The sequence below is a fragment of the Pinus tabuliformis genome, chromosome X, assembly GCF_031772625.1.
Source record: "Pinus tabuliformis cultivar Carrire ecotype Pingquan chromosome X, CPIR1, whole genome shotgun sequence".
Taxonomy (NCBI): Eukaryota; Viridiplantae; Streptophyta; class Pinopsida; order Pinales; family Pinaceae; genus Pinus; species Pinus tabuliformis.
In genome coordinates this window covers 1,493,273,001-1,493,290,825 of record NC_142308.1, presented here as the reverse complement: position 1 = coordinate 1,493,290,825, position 17,825 = coordinate 1,493,273,001, and the positions used below count along the sequence as shown (strand labels likewise).

Genomic DNA, 17,825 nt, shown 5'->3' with positions numbered 1-17,825 from the left:
AAATTTTGTTGATATTAATATTACTTGATTTGAATGTAGGTTGACTTATCATAATTATTCAAAGAAAACGATTTTATCTAAATCACAAATTTTTAAGGGATAAGTTTTCACTCTTGCTAAATACTTCAAAGTCTTAGACTTTTAACCTATTTCAATATCAAAGAAACACAAACTCTTAACCAAATAAACACAACTTCAAACCCAAGTGCTTTTAAGTATATGTGTGCGTATTAAAAATGGTATAAATTGAAATATTAAAAGTCGTTCGTTTGAAATCATAACAGAACGATCTCTATCGATGACTGTAGAAGTTCTTACATTGGAAGGCACGCAGGCAACTGGACCGTTTAATTTTCAAAGCAGAGCCTACAAGTCCGTGAATTTCGTTTGATTTGTATAACAATGATGAAAATTTTCCTCCACTTACTACATTAATGGCAATTTCTTCGTGACTGGTCAGCACCAAGGAGCAATTTCTTCGTTACTGCTCAGGCAGTGGTAAAAGAGCACTATGAAGAATTCTGGTAACCGAGTCTTTCGGAATTATAGCCGTCCTCAATACGCACCATCCACTTCCAGTGCGTCGTGGAATTTAATGGACCTGTGGAATAATTCCTTGATATCAATCATAATTTTCGCTATTAATTTGACACAGTGCATGCATCAAGCCCCTTCAAAGTATCTGGTTTGGCACCCTGGTTTGGCGTATTCGGAATTATAGCCGTCCTCAATACGCACCATCCACTTCCAGTGCGTCGTGGAATTTAATGGAATTACACGCGGTTTCTCTTCTTAGGTTTGATTTTAGATTTTTGTGATTATACTAATTTTGATAATATTTTTGGATTAATTATTTTATAAGTTTGTGATTCATCTTTGTCCTGTAAATAAATCACATTAATAATTCAAAATCCACTCGCAACTTATGATATGATTAATGATACAGAGATTATGGAAATATCACTTATATTAACGAAGTCAAGTCAATTCCAGAGACTGGAATACTAATCTTCTTCAATTCCTAATGCGCGTTCACAGTGTGTGAGCTTGGATTAATAAATATCCCCATAACCCTATTGATATCACACATTTCAAAGGCCCATTATTCAGTGTTAGTTTTTTGCAAGTTTCTCAAGATGGTAGCCTGCAATCTGATCATCTCATTCCTCCTCCTGCTTCTCCAAGTCTCTGTAATACTGTGTAGTGATGACATACTCATCACACTTCACGGAAATGAAAACTCTGTTCATTATGCAGGACTTGTGCAGGAGGATCAAGAATACGAAAAACTTTCCAAGATCGTGGAAGCGAGCCAGAATCGAGCCCGGGGACTGAAGCGCGGGATGCATCATGGGCACGGGCAGATGAGCAAAAGGGGGAAAAATGAAAGCGTAGGGGAGCCTCTGTACGCCCGCAGCTTCGGAGAATATTCAATCAAATTCTCCGTGGGAACTCCACCACAGAATCTTTCGCTTCTCATGGACACCGGAAGTGATCTTGTCTGGGTGCCCTGCACACGAAATTATACCTGTATCGACTGCCCTAAAACGAGGGCTAAGAATTCCAATGGCCTATTTCTTCCGACTAAGTCAAAATCTCGCGAGCTTCTGAGTTGTGCTAATCCAAACTGCAAAGCCTATTATGGTAAACACACAGAGGGCTTATGTGGGAATTGCTCTGCCACCAAGAATTGCTCTCAGGTCACTTGCCCCGTTTATGAAATTGAGTATGGAAGCGGATTCACAGCGGGGCTGCTACTTTCAGAGACCTTGACTTTACCATTGGAAGACAGAAGGCCATCAATAAAGCATTTCGTGGTGGGATGCTCGGTACTTTCAATAGATCAACCTTCTGGTATTGCAGGGTTTGGCAGAGGTGCTCTGTCTATGCCTTCCCAGCTTAAGCATCAACACCTAATTGGCAAAGATAGATTTGCATATTGCCTTCAGAGCCACCGCTTTGATGAAGAGAACAAGAAAAGCCAACTGGTCCTCGGTGACAGGGCGCTCCCCAGCGACATTTCTTTGAATTACACTCCCTTTCTGAACAATTCCAGAGCTCCTTTTTCCTCTTCTGGATACAAATCGTTGTATTATATTGGTCTCAGAGGGGTCAGTATTGGCGGGAAAAGATTAAAGCTGCCTTCCAAATTATTGAGATTCGACAGCAAAGGCAATGGAGGAACCATTATAGATTCGGGAACTACTTTCACAGTCCTTAACGAAGAAATCTATGAGAAGATTGTAGCTGGGTTTGCTTCTCAGATTCGATACAGAAGAGCTAGAGAAATTGAAGCCAAGACTGGTGTGGGACTCTGTTACAATATCTCTGATATAGATAATGTTCTGTTGCCTGAGTTTGCATTCCATTTCGAGGGTGGCTCAGACATGGTGCTGCCTGTTGCCAACTATTTCACTTATTTTGACAGTTTTGATTCCATCTGCTTGACAATGGTGAGCTCCAGAACTTTTAATTCAGAGGTTGATCATGGACCCGCTGTGATCTTGGGAAACTATCAGCAGCAGAATTTCTATATATTGTACGACAGAGAGAAAAATCGTTTAGGCTTCACTCAGCACACCTGCAAGACCTTCCACTGAATCATGGGCATACTATATTTCCTAGTTTATCATAATGTTCGTATGTGTTTTCAATAGAGTATTTGAATAGTTTGGTATCACACTATTCATTATTTTAACTTCCATGTATTATAGATCGTGGTTGTTTTACACTACAATCTACTTTGCCATATTAGCTTTATGTAAGGATTTCATCTCAATGTTTTCTTATCACAGTTTTATATGTTTCTTATTACAGTTTTATATGAGAATCAGCAAATGATTTGCTAGAGTTTGAATTAGCTTCGAGAAAAGATTACATCTTAATGAAGATGTGTTTTTATTATGATTTATATGAGAATTTGTCTCGTTCTATTTAAATGTTCTTTAATCATGAATGTATTTTTATTATGATTTATATGAGAATTTGCCTCTTTCCATTTAAATGTTCTTTTATCATGATTTTACATGAGAATTTGCAATGTTTTGTTTATCATGATTTTATCTGAGAATTTTCCCATCATATTAATTAAGATTAGCCCAAATTTGAATCAAGAGTGAATGCCATTTATTATGGGGAGTCCTAATAATTAAGATTGATCATAAATAAAAAATATCTTATTCTTTGATTAATTATTTTTATAATGATTTTGTATTTTGTTAATTGGTGTGGAATGGTTTATTTCATATTTTTGTTATTAATATATGTATGTTGATTTCATATTTGGGTGGCTGGAATGAAGTTTTTTTTTAATGAAACGGTAGTGATTTTATTAAAAGTTTAATTCGGTTTCAAGGTCAGAACCTTTACATAGATCAATTATTTTTTATGCTTCATAGGATTTACATAAGCAAAAAATATCTTTCCTACACGTGTGCTTTCTACTAACTATGATTCTTTACTGATATTTGTTGTATACCTTCCAAAAAACTCCTAGAAACAAAAAGTATTTGCAGTACATTAAAAAAAAGCATAATACCTACTCTTAATACATTAAAAAAAAGCATAATACCTACTCTTAAGAAAAGATTACATCTTAATGAATTCTTATCACAGTTTTATATGTTTCTTATTACAGTTTTATATGAGAATCAGCAAATGATTTGCTAGAGTTTGAATTAGCTTCAAGAAAAGATTACATCTTAATGAAGATGTGTTTTTATTATGATTTATATGAGAATTTGCCTCTTTCCATTTAAATGTTCTTTAATCATGAATGTATTTTTATTACGATTTATATGAGAATTTGCCTCTTTCCATTTAAATGTTCTTTTATCATGATTTTACATGAGAATTTGCCCATCACATTAATTAAGATTAGCCCAAATTTGAATCAAGAGTGAATGTCATTTATTATGGGGAGTCCTAATTATTAAGAGATAATTAAGATAGATATTAAATAAAAAATATCTTATTCTTTGATTAATTATTTTTATAATGATTTTGTATTTTGTTAATTGGTGTGGAATGGTTTATTTCATATTTTTGTTATTAATATCTGTATGTTGATTTCATATTTGGGTGGCTAGAATGAAGTTTTTTTTAATGAAACGGGTAGTGATTTGTATAAAAAGTTTAATTTGGTTTCAAGGTCAGAACCTTTACATAGATCAATTGTTTTTTATGCTTCATAGGATTTACATAAGCAAAAGATATCTTTCCTACACGTTTGCTTTCTACTAACTATGATTCTTTATTGATATTTGTTGTATACCTTCCAAAAAACTCCTAGAAACAAAAAGTATTTGCAGTACATTAAAAAAAGCATAATACCTACTCTAAAACTGATGCACCAGTGTCATATGTTGCCTTGACTGAGGTTGTTGCTTTGCCCTGCTCTAGATATGCCTACTCAATTGCGCCTCACTACTCTTGTTTTGCCACATTCTTGTTGTAGTCCATGCCTTCTTGAGATCCTATTGCTCCTTTGGTCTTGTCTGCTTCTAGCCCTTTCATCCTCATATCCAATATAGCCATTTCCACTTCCAATATTGTCTGAAGCTTCTCAAACTTCCTTTGTAGTGACTCACATTTTTTATCCAAGAGGGCCAAATCCGTCTCTTTTTCTTGTGCCTCCAATTCACTTCGGCGGTTTAGCAGATTCATTGTGTACTTCATAGTCTTTGTTAAATGTTTCGGTTGTCTGTTCGTTTTCTCCTGCTCCTGGACAAAAAAAGTTTGTATATTTTTCACCAGTCACTTGCTTGTCTCGAGATTTTAAACCAAGGCCTAAAAGATCCTTCTTCCCTTCAATTTCACTTGAGATATGTAATTGGAATGAAACAAAAAACCTTTTATACACAGGCCAACCTTGATTTTTGGCTCTCCTCTTTCGAGGTTGTAATTCAATAGCGATTAGATCTTATCCTTCTCCATTCATATGCCATCAAAACATTCCACCTCGAATAATTCCTTGATATCAATCATAATTTTCGCTATTAATTTGACACAGTGCATGCATCAAGCCCATTCAAAGTATTTGGTTTGGCACCCTGTAATCTCCTTTCATAGTCTCGAGAGGAATTGATTAACCTCTAGTTTTCGAGCTTGGTGATTTCGTGTATTAATACTATACATATGTTTTATATCTATAACACTCGATCCCATCCCCTTAAATAAAACAGGCTAGATGGAAGGTGTTACTTTCATTTAACCCGACTTCCATAGTCTTGTCATGGAAATGAGATCACAAAATTCCTCAACTTTAAAATTCTTTAAATCTAAAAGCCAATATTTCCATTGTGCCTGGCTCGACGAGAGCTTTCTAGAAATATAAATTTTACCTTTGGATCAAAAGTTATAACCAATTGAAAACCTGACCAATGACCCATTGCCATGCTAGTAGGTTTTGCCATGTGGCACCCACATGCCCCTACATGGTGCCATGAGGCAACCCTAGCTAATGGTCCACATTAGCGCACTGCCTTGTAACAATTCCACTGTGGTATAAGCCACGTCACCACAACCTAGGGCCCACTAGACTGGCCCCTTGGCCTATTTTGTGACCAATCCATGTTTATTGCCCCTCGGCCCTTGGCCCTTGCCATATGTTCTGCAAAATGCTTACACCCTGAAGTCCTGAGCCAATGAGTTTGAATGTTAATGGACATGAGGACTTCCTATTAACCTCATCCCCATTAACCTTGCTCACAACTGCAGCATTGTTCCTCCAGGTCACGAGACCCGGAGGTCTCAGATGTAAAGTTTACCATGAATTCCCAAGGGAATTTCTTGTCCAACTCACCTGCCATTCTCAACCTTACTTGGTAGGCACATTACTGATCCCCACCAAGATCTCGAGACCCTGAGGTCTGAAGACAAAACCCCTTTGATGTTATATGTTGGGAATATCCCCATCTCTCTCGGTCATCAATCTTGACCTCTTTTCACTCATTGCACCTTTCTTTCTCCCAAGGACCAAGGTGCCAATTATTCTCATTGAGTGCCAGGGAGATTCTCATCTCCCTTCGCCGTCAATCTCAACCTCCTTCCCTTGTGCACATTACATAACACCCTGAAGACCCGAGACCTTAGGACATTGAGATGACGTCATCCCGATGTCATGTTGACATAAGCTCGAGATGATGTCATCCTGAGATGACATCACCTTGACATCATCTTGTCCACATGGCCTCCTCCGAGTGGCACATGTCACTAACTTTGAACCCTTTGACCCTCCAAAATGGTCGATTCTGGCTTCCATGTGGCACATCACCATGGTGCCATATCAATTTCATGATCTAGCCTAGGTCCCACCAGGGTCCTGACCCTTGTGCAAAAAAAAAATTCCTGTTATAATGAAAAGTCAAGCATTCAAGCCCCGCGGAATGAAACACTTTCCAAACCCACCAAACCCCAAACCTTGAACTCAAGGAGTAGTTCGAGCCTAAGCCCACATCTTAGCAATTTTTCCTCTCGGCTCCCTTAACCATACAGGCCACTCGGGCCCTTCGCCATTTAGGCCTTTCTTTCAATTTGCCACAATACATTACCTAAACACTCGGACCCCGAACTTGCCCAATTTATTTTATTTTTGAAGCAGATTTTGACTTAATGCTTCAAGATGATCTTTTTGTTTTTTCTGCACCTTTCTCATAGATTTGACCAAGGTTCTTCTGAGGGTTTGGTCATGCCCAAAATATGCTTAAACAAGGAAATTCATTCCTTCATGCAATTGAGATTCATTATAGAGTGAAACATCAATAATAAAATAAATACACAAAGACAATAAACTTAGCCTTATGCACAACCATCATCACAACCTTCTCTTGGAAAATAACATTTTGTAAGTTCAGTGACAACCACACTAAGCCTTACTAGTTTTTCCATGCATAAATACCATCCCATGAGTAAGGGAGGCATTGACCCATAAATAATTTCTTTGACCACACAACCATGAGAAACATATTTAACACATGGAGCCACATGCCTCCAAACCACATAGGATCTATGCTACTCATAACATGCATACCATAGGATCCCTACACCACAACAATCTATATAACACTATAACCACCAACTAAATCATGCAATTGCTAAGCATATACAAGAAACCATGCACAACCATCCATATGGCTATGATTTTACAGAGATTTGAGCTGCCCTCTGAGCTATATCTTCCTTTTATACACAGTACATAAATCATCTTACTAATGAAAATACCAGTCAAACATCCAAGTGGCCATTAATTCCACACTTATCCATGCACACAACCTTGTATCTATTAAGGAATCACATGTATTCTACGTCACAATAGTAATACATAGGGCATCTAAGAAATTCCCAAACAACATGCATCAACATGTTAGATGACACTCCCATTTTTATTAAAAATAGATGACCAACAAGTACGAGGTATTAAAAGAAGTCTTGGTCATTGTAGACAACTAGGCATAGAAACATTAGTTCTCGTTCAAGGATTCTTTGAGGTTAAGTGCACCCTAACAATTGGTCCATATTTACCATAAACACATTAACAGTTGAACATCCATGGCCATATGATAAATCAAGCTCCTACTTGAGTGTATAGGAGATATTCATTATTAGTCATTCATAATATGAGTACCTACAAGAAATGAACACTGATATGATTTAAACAAGGATATTGGTTCTTAATATTGTTAGTATATTATTCAAAATATATATAATTACAAGGGATTTTAGTAAATAAAAGAAAAGTATATATATTGTTCATTATAAATCAAATAAAATGATAAGGAAATAAGATAAATGATAATAAGGAAGATAAATTATAAGGAGAATAGCAAGTAGAATATATATGTGTGTGTGTGTGACATGTGTGTGTGTGTGTGTGTGTGTGTGTGTGTGTGTGTGTGTTAGAAGAGAATAAGTAATAAATAAGAAAAATCATAAAGATAAAGCAATAAGAAGAAAATGAAATAATTATATAAATCTTTAATGTTCTAAAAATTAGATTATTAATATAAAGGAACTAACTATAAAATAACTACAAAGAAATTAATTGAATAAATTTGAAATTTAATATATAAAAGGAAAATCAAGAAATTAATTGAATAAATTTGAAATTTAATATATAAAAGGAAAATCACTCAAACGTGAAGGAAGTATTGAATGAATAATCTTATCTACTTAACATATGACCACCTCTAACATAAAAGGTGGAGCACCCTAGACGCAGGAGTACGCTCCACTTGTGACTGACTCAAAACCCTTATGTGAAAGGCAGTGAAAGGGAGATATTATAAGAGAATGGAGGAGGACATAAGGGGATTCTTACCAGAAGGCAAAGAGAAGGGAATGGGAAGAATTTGATAGATGGTGAGGAAAATTGAGCAGTTATTCTTGGGACTTTTGGGCACGGGGGACAAATTACTTCAAATTGGAAGTAGTTTGGAGCTAGGTACAAATAGGATACTGAACCCTCTGTTACAGACATTCAAATTATGCAGGTGTTTGGAATAGCTGCAGGTACTTCATCCATTTCGTTTGTGCAGCGGCCTCAACAAGCGCCCTCCATAACCTCTTGGCAACACCCTCAACCAGGTTTTCACAAACTGAACTTTGATGGGGCCTCTCGGGGCAACCCTGGCCCTGCGGGCCTAGGAGGTGTCCTTCGTAACCACAAAGGCGAAATTCAACATATCTTCAGTCAATCTATGGGAGAGGCTACCAACAATGAAGCAGAATTTGCAGCATTAGAGCAAGGACTCCGGATACTAATTCGCTTGGGAACAGGGGCTACTATTGTAGAAGGGGATTCACTACTGGCAATTAATGTAGCGAGGAAATTACAGAAGGGATCGAGACCTAGAAAGGTTACGAAGCACTGGAGGCTGGCCAAAGTTACAGAGCTCATTGCAGAGCACCTCTCAATCCTCGACGGAGTCATTGTGCAGGCAGTGAGATGGACTGCAAATGCGGTAGCGGACTGCCTAGCGAACTACAGGGCCAATCATCAAAATACCTACCCGGACACCTGCTGGCAAGATGTAACATGTGAAGAGCTTCAGGCCAAGTGTTTACAACATTCAAGGCACAAAATTCTGAACAAGGGGGAGGGGTTGAGCAGTACCATGGTACCATTCATCAATAACGCATGAGGACAACCATTAATGGACATTCCCTGGGTCATTATGCCCCAAATTGGAATTATAAGGGGAGGTACCATCACTCAAATCGGAAGGGGAGGAAAATCTCACAGAAGAATGAACATCAGATAATGCAATGCATAGCTGAGGACACGTGGCCCATGAACAGTAGCTACAAGCGTGGCAACTTCGTGGCTTTGGATCGGAATCAGGGGAAGGCATGCGAAAATCTAAAAGGGAGTAATTATGTCAGAAACCGCAACTCTACGAAAGCTTCTCTGAAGATCGTGATCCATCAAATTCAACCCTCAATTATAATTAAGATGATCCACCAAAGGGCTCAAACATATCATTCCCATCTCCCAGTTCTAAGCCCTTTGCGCTCTGTCTGGTTTCCCGAAGCTTGTTTGAATCCCGCTAATACCTACAACAACACTATGACAAACAAAGGTAGTCGTAATGCTTCCGCTAACATAGAACTGAAAAGAGCCCGAGAGGCCTATGAAACTTCGATCTCTGCTTGGGGAAAAAGAAAATTGAGGAAATAGAAGCAGAGGTCAATGAGGACCAGGAGAGGCTAGACATGCACACTATGGAGGAGGAGATCGAGTGGATCTCGGACCCAGGAAATCCAGATACCAAAGCCACTCAGTTCGTGAAAACCCAAAGTGAAGTCTGGTGCATGAAAACCATGCTTGCCAAAGCTCTTAGTCTGCAGGGAGCAGCTATGAAAGATGCGTACTATGCCACATTGCTTGCCTCAGCCAAGAACTCTGCGAGGCTAGATTCGCTAGAAGTCTATATGAAGTCTTTAACAGAGGAACTCAAGATGTTGTCTGAAAATCTGGGAGCCTTTATCAGGCTCTTCAAGCTCTCTATACGACAGGGGATGAACATTATGGTTGATGTTCTGGCGGAGGACAATGACACCCGCATGGTAAAACGACATAATTCCCAGAGGAATCCAAAGCTAGAACTTGACAATGCAACAGCTGGCCCAAGTGCTACCAGTAAGGATTACGTGGAATTGGAGTTGTAATTGCTTCATCACTCTCTGCTCTTCTCCAATCATCCTTTGCTAGTTTCTTTTTAATGTTTGAATCTGTCTTGAGTACGATGGGCTTTCCTAGACCCTCTACAGTTTTTCTTCCTATGTCAGGCAGCCCTGCGTGGTTAGCCACTTCTAATTTTTGTTACAATTGTGAAAGGATAGTTTGTTTAGCTCGTTAGTGTCAATGAAAGGCTCTGTTCTTAAGTTTTAGGTCTGGTTCCTGCTAGCTCTGAGTGTAGCCATTTTGGTCAATCAAGCTTGATGCTCGATGTTTTGTCTGGTTATACAGACCTTTTGTATCTTATGTAATTTTGTTATCTAATATACATCTACTGATTTACAAAAAAAAATGATCAAAATGGAAAACAAATGTATTAAATGGATCTATAACTATCAAAAACCCCCATCTAGGTTCTTTCTGCACCTCATTTGGCCAAAAACTGAGAAATTTATGCCTGTTACAAGTTTTTCCCAATTTCTATAGCTAACCATCCTCTAATTCGACCCAAACCTGGCTTGAGCACCCCAAACCCAGAACTGGTGAGTAAACCTGGCCTACAATCTCGCCCATCGAGTGAAATTGTTGGATGGTTAACTTGTCCACTGATGCCCAGTTTCTGAAAAATGAGGTTGCATGGGGGCCACATGCCTAATGGCTAGAACTAACCACCTGCCCCCGCCAGTTAGACACCCAACGAAAAACACGTGGTCTTATGCACCCCATATAACTGGGCCTTCTCGATATATTCCCATTCTGAGTGCTACATTCTGCAAGTGCTCCAAATTTTCAGCAATAAGGTCATATAACAGTCCATGTGGCCCTAGGTTGGCCCCCATTTGACTCTTCCATGGTTATTTTCTTGTGGTCTAGTGTGATATTATGGTGTGGAGTCGGGACTGTGGGTCGCGGCTAAGCCCTATCCCTAGGCCCCCTCCTTCACGATCATGTGTTGTGGGGTGTGGCCATGGACTAGGGCTTAGCCCTAGCCCCTTCCCCCATAACCTTTGTGCATAAAACTTAAATACAAACCTAACCACCATATGGTTAAGTCACATTATGTAGTGCGTTGGTTGAGACATGTTGTTGCTTGTTGCTTGGTCACAAGTTCGATTCCCGTGGGTAGCTTGGCCCCTTAACAAATTTTAACAATGGCAACAGGAGGCCACATGGCAGCCAATAATTGGCCCACGTGACTCTCCCTCATAGGACCAAGCCAGTGAACCTTAAACCAATGGAAATCCACCATTCACGAGCCAATAAGAAAAAGACACTTGTCAATAAACCATTGGCCCAAATTGTACAGTCAAATTCCTAGTCACTTGCCTAGTGAACGTATGGACCATTGATTGGGCCTATGTAGAGTCTCCAAAATTTATTCAAATTATCATCCACTTTCACCTTTATCGCCACCATTTCACTCACATGTCGCAATTCCATGACCATATAAGCTTTCATTAGCCTCCATTTTCATAATTATATGGGGTTACCTTTGTGTTTTCCAAAGTTAATGATTTCTAGTATTATAAGTGAATTAAATGGATAAAACTTAGAAAAATGACATATACTTGCTAATACTTAAAAGTGGCTTGAGTTTCATAACATGTGTAGGTCATTTGGAAGCTTCCAAGGCACCCTTATGTGGCCTCCAATGCTCAAATTTGAATTCCCTTCAAGATATGGAAGAAGATTTGGATAAAGGTCAAAGAGGATATGTGTCTCATCATTATCTATTCGAGTTGTAACTCTATGAGATTTTCTAGGGATCTAGGGAGAGAATAATGGACCTTCATTAATGAGGTAGATTCTTATGTTTTTGTTTAAATAAGAGAGCCTCCTCCTTTCAAAGGCATGTGAAAAGTTGGGGAAATACTCATGTTTTGAATATAGAATTCGGATTTGACACCATGCTCATGAGTGATGTTCACTTTGATTTAGTTATGCTTGTATTTGCAACCTCTCAACTTTCCATCACTCATGCTTTTGGATTGCCCATCTATAATGTGTGAGATTTATTGTTTTTCATAGATTAATATTTATTGTTTTTCATAGATTAAGATTTATTGCTTTCATAGATTAAGATTTATTTCTTTCATGTCTTTTCCTGTGTGAGAGGTTAAGAGTGAAAGTTTTTGTTTGCTTTCATATCTAGAGGGTAAGAATGATTGTTTTTTCTTTCATTTCATATCATGTGGTTTTGATTATTCATTTCATAGGATCCTGATTTGATAATCCCTTAAAATAGATTTCATTTCTGCAAGTGTGGTAGATCAAGATTTCAATTTTTGCAAGTGTGGTAGATCAAGATTTCAATTCCTGCAAGTGTGATAGATTAAGATTTCAATTCCATGCACTGTAATATAATTTATTTTGAATTGATTGTTGAATTAGAATAGGTGAATTTGGTTTGTCGTTATTTGGTTTCGTAGTTATATTGATCTAAATTGGAAGTTAATTTCTAGCATATATAGTGCACGCATGCTTCACAAGTTTTATGAAACCCCCGGGTTGACAATTAAATGATAGGTAATTAATTTTCCTCAACATTTTGGCATCGTTACTGGGGAAGTGTGCATAGGAACTAGCTTTCAGTCTCGAGTTCATTTTTTTTCAGATTTTTTTTAGATGCATGATTAAAGCATGTAGATGCATAAATCATTTAGTTGCATATCATTTGAAAAAAAAATACCTTCAATCACCTACCACCCCCACTATATCACGTGGTACAGTGAGAGCCACAAATCCACATCATGAATTCTTATTTTTGCAAGTAGAAGAGATGAAAAGGAGGATGAAGAAATGGATGGAGATCCTTTAGGATTTCCCATTCAAGAAACTAATGTCAATGTTCAAATGAAAAACATCCCTCCATCTGTACTTCCTAACTTCAAAGGTATGAGATCAGAAAACCCGGAAACTTTTCTTTTTGAATTTGAAATCATTTGTAGATATTATGGCTACTCATTACACATTCAAAAATTGAATTTGTTCCCAACAACATTGAAGGATAAAGCTCTTAGATGGTTCATGACTTTAGGAACAAATTCTATAAGGACATGAGATGATATGAAAAGAGTATTTTTGGAAAAATATAAAAATCATTACAAACACCATGACCTTAGAAATGAAGTCTTTAAGATGAATAAAAAAGAGGATGAAAATCTAGAAGACCTAGTGGAGAGATTTACTTATAATATCAAAAGATCTAAAATGCATAATTTAGGATCAGACATATTAAAAACTCTCCTACTAAATACTATAAAGGATGAATGGATTGATCTTCTTAACCTGGTGGGAAAAGGATATGTTTATCAATTTTCATTTCAAGAGATTTGTGAACTATGCAAGAACATATAAAGAGGAAAAGCAAAGTATGGAAGATCTCCTCAAGATCTAGTTATGGCAAGGGAAAGTAAGTTGACAACGGGATTGGTAAGTCAAACTGAACTTAACAATTTGCTAAACATTCTTGGTAATTTAAATGAACAAATTGAGATGCTAAGAATGCAAAACAAGCAAAAAGTTGAAAATGTTGCTTTGCATGAATGTCTACTTGATAACATTAAAATTTGTAAAATTTGTGCAGGATCACATACTACTAAAGATTGCCCATCATTACCAGGGTTAAAGGCAGTTTACCAAAAGGATAATGGAGTGAATCAAGCTCCAAGAGGACCATGGCAGTGTCATCAACCCAATATGATGCAATATCCTTGTGCACAATTTCAAGGTTATGCACAACATAATTGGCAAACACCTTTGCCTTGGCAACCTTGGCCATCTCAATCCCAATCTCAAAACCAATCTTGGAAACAGGGTTGGGAAAAGACTTATAGAGGAAATCCATCATATACTCAATCTTTAACTCACTATCCTCAATACCAATATCAATGTTATCCATACCTTTCACCTCCACCACAACACTAGTTTCACTCTCAGTTAATCTCAATTCAACCTTTCCCATTACCACACACACAAACACCCCAAAGATCCATTCCCACTCCACTACCTACACAACCATTTCAAATCCCCAATAATAAAACACCTTAGTCACTTTAGAATGTTGAGGTATTACAAAATGATTCACCAGCTGTCATTGAAAAACAACAACCAGAATAAGAAGATTCAGATAAGATCCAAGAATCATGGATGCTTGTCGATAAAGAGAAGTTGTTGGAATCTAAGATTGAAAAGTTTCATGCATGCCTATCACTAGATTTTATGAATGGAGATCACATATGTGAGGACTTGCATGACATGATAGAAGGAAGCCAAGGAAGACAAGATTATATTGAATCTTGGTTCAAGACAGTCATTGGATCCCAGTATTCCATTCTTCAGTATCTTTTGACATCATCTCAATCAAGACAGTTGGTCTCTCATACACGGCTACATAACAAAGAATATATTTCAAACATGCATATGAGCATATCTATCATTTTGTTACACACATGGCTCCATTGAAAACATTCATATACTTAAAAATAAAAACATTCAAGTAGATAAATTAGGAAAAATAATATCAAACTTGATTGCATTTTTTTTAAGTTCTTAATTACATTTTTATTTAGAATTTAGAATTTTTAAATTGTATTTATTTTCTTGCATTTTAATAATTTGACAAAAAAAACATTAAAAAAAGTAAAACAATAAAATAATAAATAAATAAAAACACAAAGAAGAAATTGAAAATAAAACAAATTTAAACCAATTAAACAATTAACAAAACCCAATTAAAAAAAAAAAACTCAAGGGGTTCTTGAATTAGGAATTATTTTATTTTATTTTATTTTCATTGCTTAGGATTTTGCCTCCCTTAAACCTACAAATAAACCATTTAATCTAAATCCCATCGACCTTTGAGCTTTGGTTGGATGGCAAAATAATGCTACATTCTCCTGATTTTGAAAGAAAAAAGAATTTCACCCAGCAGTTACCTGAGCAGAGGCCAAATACATAGAGGTTAAAAACATCATTTTTAAAACGCATTTTGTGACCAAATGAAAACGAATCTCAAAAATATAAAACATGGGTTTCTCTTAGAACGGGGTGAATTATGTTCAGCATGGTAGATTTTCTCAAAATTCGTAACCATTTAAGAGATTTTTAGGGTTCTTTGGAGCCTTATTTGCGAGGTTGCGTGAAAAACGGTTTTCAATTAAATGCAGCCAGCAGCCAAGGCCATGACCATCCAACAACCTAGCCACAGAGCCATGGCCCGTCACCCAGCAGCGCTGCTAAGATGCAGAGAAAAAAAATCAATCAGTAAATTTAAAAAAAAAATATTGATTATAAAAAAATTTAATAATTAAATAACCAAAAAATTATTAATTATTAAAAAAAATTCTTATTACAAGAATTTTTAGAAATGATATTTTCTCCATGCTTACAAAAAAAAATTATATATATAAATAAATTTAAAAAAAATCATAAACATTTCCCAAGCTTTTATAGAATAAAAATTGGTTAAAAATCCACTTTCTAAGCAAAAATGATGAGTTCAAAAGATATGAAAAATGATTTGGCAAATAGTTTGGAATCCCATTTTCCTAAAAATCTTAGAAAAGATGAATTCGAAAGATATGAAAAATGATTTGGCAAATATTTTGGAATCATATTTTCCTAAAATCTTGGATTTAGATTGGCCACTTGTCAAGTTGTTGTTTCAATTTTCATTTTTAGAATAATTAAAATTTCCAAAATTCCATTAAAGTCATAAATGTGACTTGTGATCTATTGGTAAGTCATTCAAATTGCATAATGGAGGTCATGAGCTGAAATATTGTGGGGATTGAAATTTTTTAATTATTCTACAATTTTGACACAACATTAATTAAACAACAATTTTTTCACCACATGACAGCACAACATTGGTCAATATTGCACATTCATCGCCATATCATCAGCCAACATGTCACATCATCTATTTGCCATGTCACCCACTGTCACATCACTATTACATAATCACCCTCCATCTGCCAGCTCATTTTTCAACACTAAAAATGGATCAAGAAGAAGAACGATAAGGGTGCTTCATCTACAGGCTTATTTTTATGCAAAATACCTTGAAGAGAATCTTGTAGATGGAAGATTGAATCCTGTAGACATGCATTTTTGTTTCATAAAGTATTTGTATATGATCATGTTTCTTTGAGTCTTGTAGGTACAAAATCCAACGACATCAAAAACATGAAAATTTTATGTCATGACTCAGCCAAAGAAGATTGACAGGATTTTTAGATGCAAGAAGGGCACAATCCTGCAACTAAGAAACCTCATGATAATCTTCATTGTTTCACCCAAATTTCAAATCAGCTTAACTTTCTCATACAACATTGGATTTCGACGATTCAAGCATCGTTGGAAAGACCTCGACGAGATATACATAATGAGAAAGCTATCAACATAGTTTGAAACAGAAAAAGAATGAATAAATGACTGACAAGACACAACAAGTAACCAGAGGCACTAATTTGGATACAGGTAAAACTTCATTTGGTTTTCTTTCGTGAATTTGTTTTATTAGTACCGATTCTCAGTTTTTTATGTAAATTTCATTAATAGAGAGATTGATCGCCTATCTCTTTTGATAATCTTACATTCCATTGCAGAAGAAGTACTAGTTTTTTTTGCAGGTTTCAGGAGAAATAATAGATGACCATAACCAAACAGTGTCTCTCTCAAAGACCACATTTATTTCACAAAAACATGATCAAAGCAACATCAAAGATGAAACATCAAATCATGAGCATATGATTTCAGATCAGATCCAACACTTGAGAGATTTGAGATGTCAGTCTCACCATTGCATTCCTCCATTTTCAGTAAATAAAACCTTCATTGCATTTCCACTTCTTCAGTTAATAATATTATCATTCCATTTTCCTTTTCATGTTTTCAGATAAAATCTTGATCCACTATTCATTTTCCTTCACAGTCATTATACTTTCCTGCCTCTCTTTCACTAAACTTTAAACCCAGCAATAAAACCATTCAGCTCCCCTACAAAGCTGATTCATTCCATTTTCCCTTTTCGCTTTTTCAAATAAACTTTGAATCCACTGCAAAAGTTTTTCATTCATAGTCCTTCAAAATCATTGTTTCATGCTCGCGTTAGATGATGGAGGATTCCTTAAGGCCTCTCTTCTAACAAGTCTTGGCCTATCGACATTAGCACATTATCTAGGTTTAGGGATAGAGTTCTTATTAGTACCTTGAGGCTTGTATGCATCAATGACAAGTTCTCTCACTGACAATCATGGGAATACATCAATGTCCCTTGATCGTTAGATCTTGCAGTGGCTCGACATCAGCTCATCTATTCACACTTTGCAAGATGTACTTAGGTACCTTAGCACTCATTGACATTAATAGCGAGTTTGCCTCACATTGGTTAACAACATTCATCAATGGCCGATAATCCAATGACTTCTCTTCATGTTCAACAACAACACATTTATTCTCATGACTAGAAATGTACCATCGGGTTTTGTAGCAGGTAAAGACTATATCATTTGAGCATTTTGTAGCAGCTACAACAGATTTAGCAGTAGCAATAAAGAATCCACTTTCACCACCTCATCCACCATTTATGCAACCAAGAAGCAGATGAAATTCTACATTCTATTCCTTGATCCAGCAACGACTA

At 36.5% G+C, this 17,825-nt stretch overlaps 1 protein-coding gene across 1 annotated transcript; it reads left to right on the top strand.

The window, feature by feature from the left end:
• Nucleotides 1–1,005: 1,005 nt before the first annotated feature.
• On the top strand, nucleotides 1,006–2,789 carry LOC149145669 (putative aspartyl protease At4g16563). The gene has a single exon (XM_089449096.1). The coding sequence runs from the start codon at nucleotides 1,137–1,139 to the stop codon at nucleotides 2,598–2,600; it is 1,464 nt and encodes a 487-aa protein (XP_089305222.1). The 5' UTR covers nucleotides 1,006–1,136; the 3' UTR covers nucleotides 2,601–2,789.
• The last annotated feature ends 15,036 nt before the right edge of the window (nucleotides 2,790–17,825 follow it).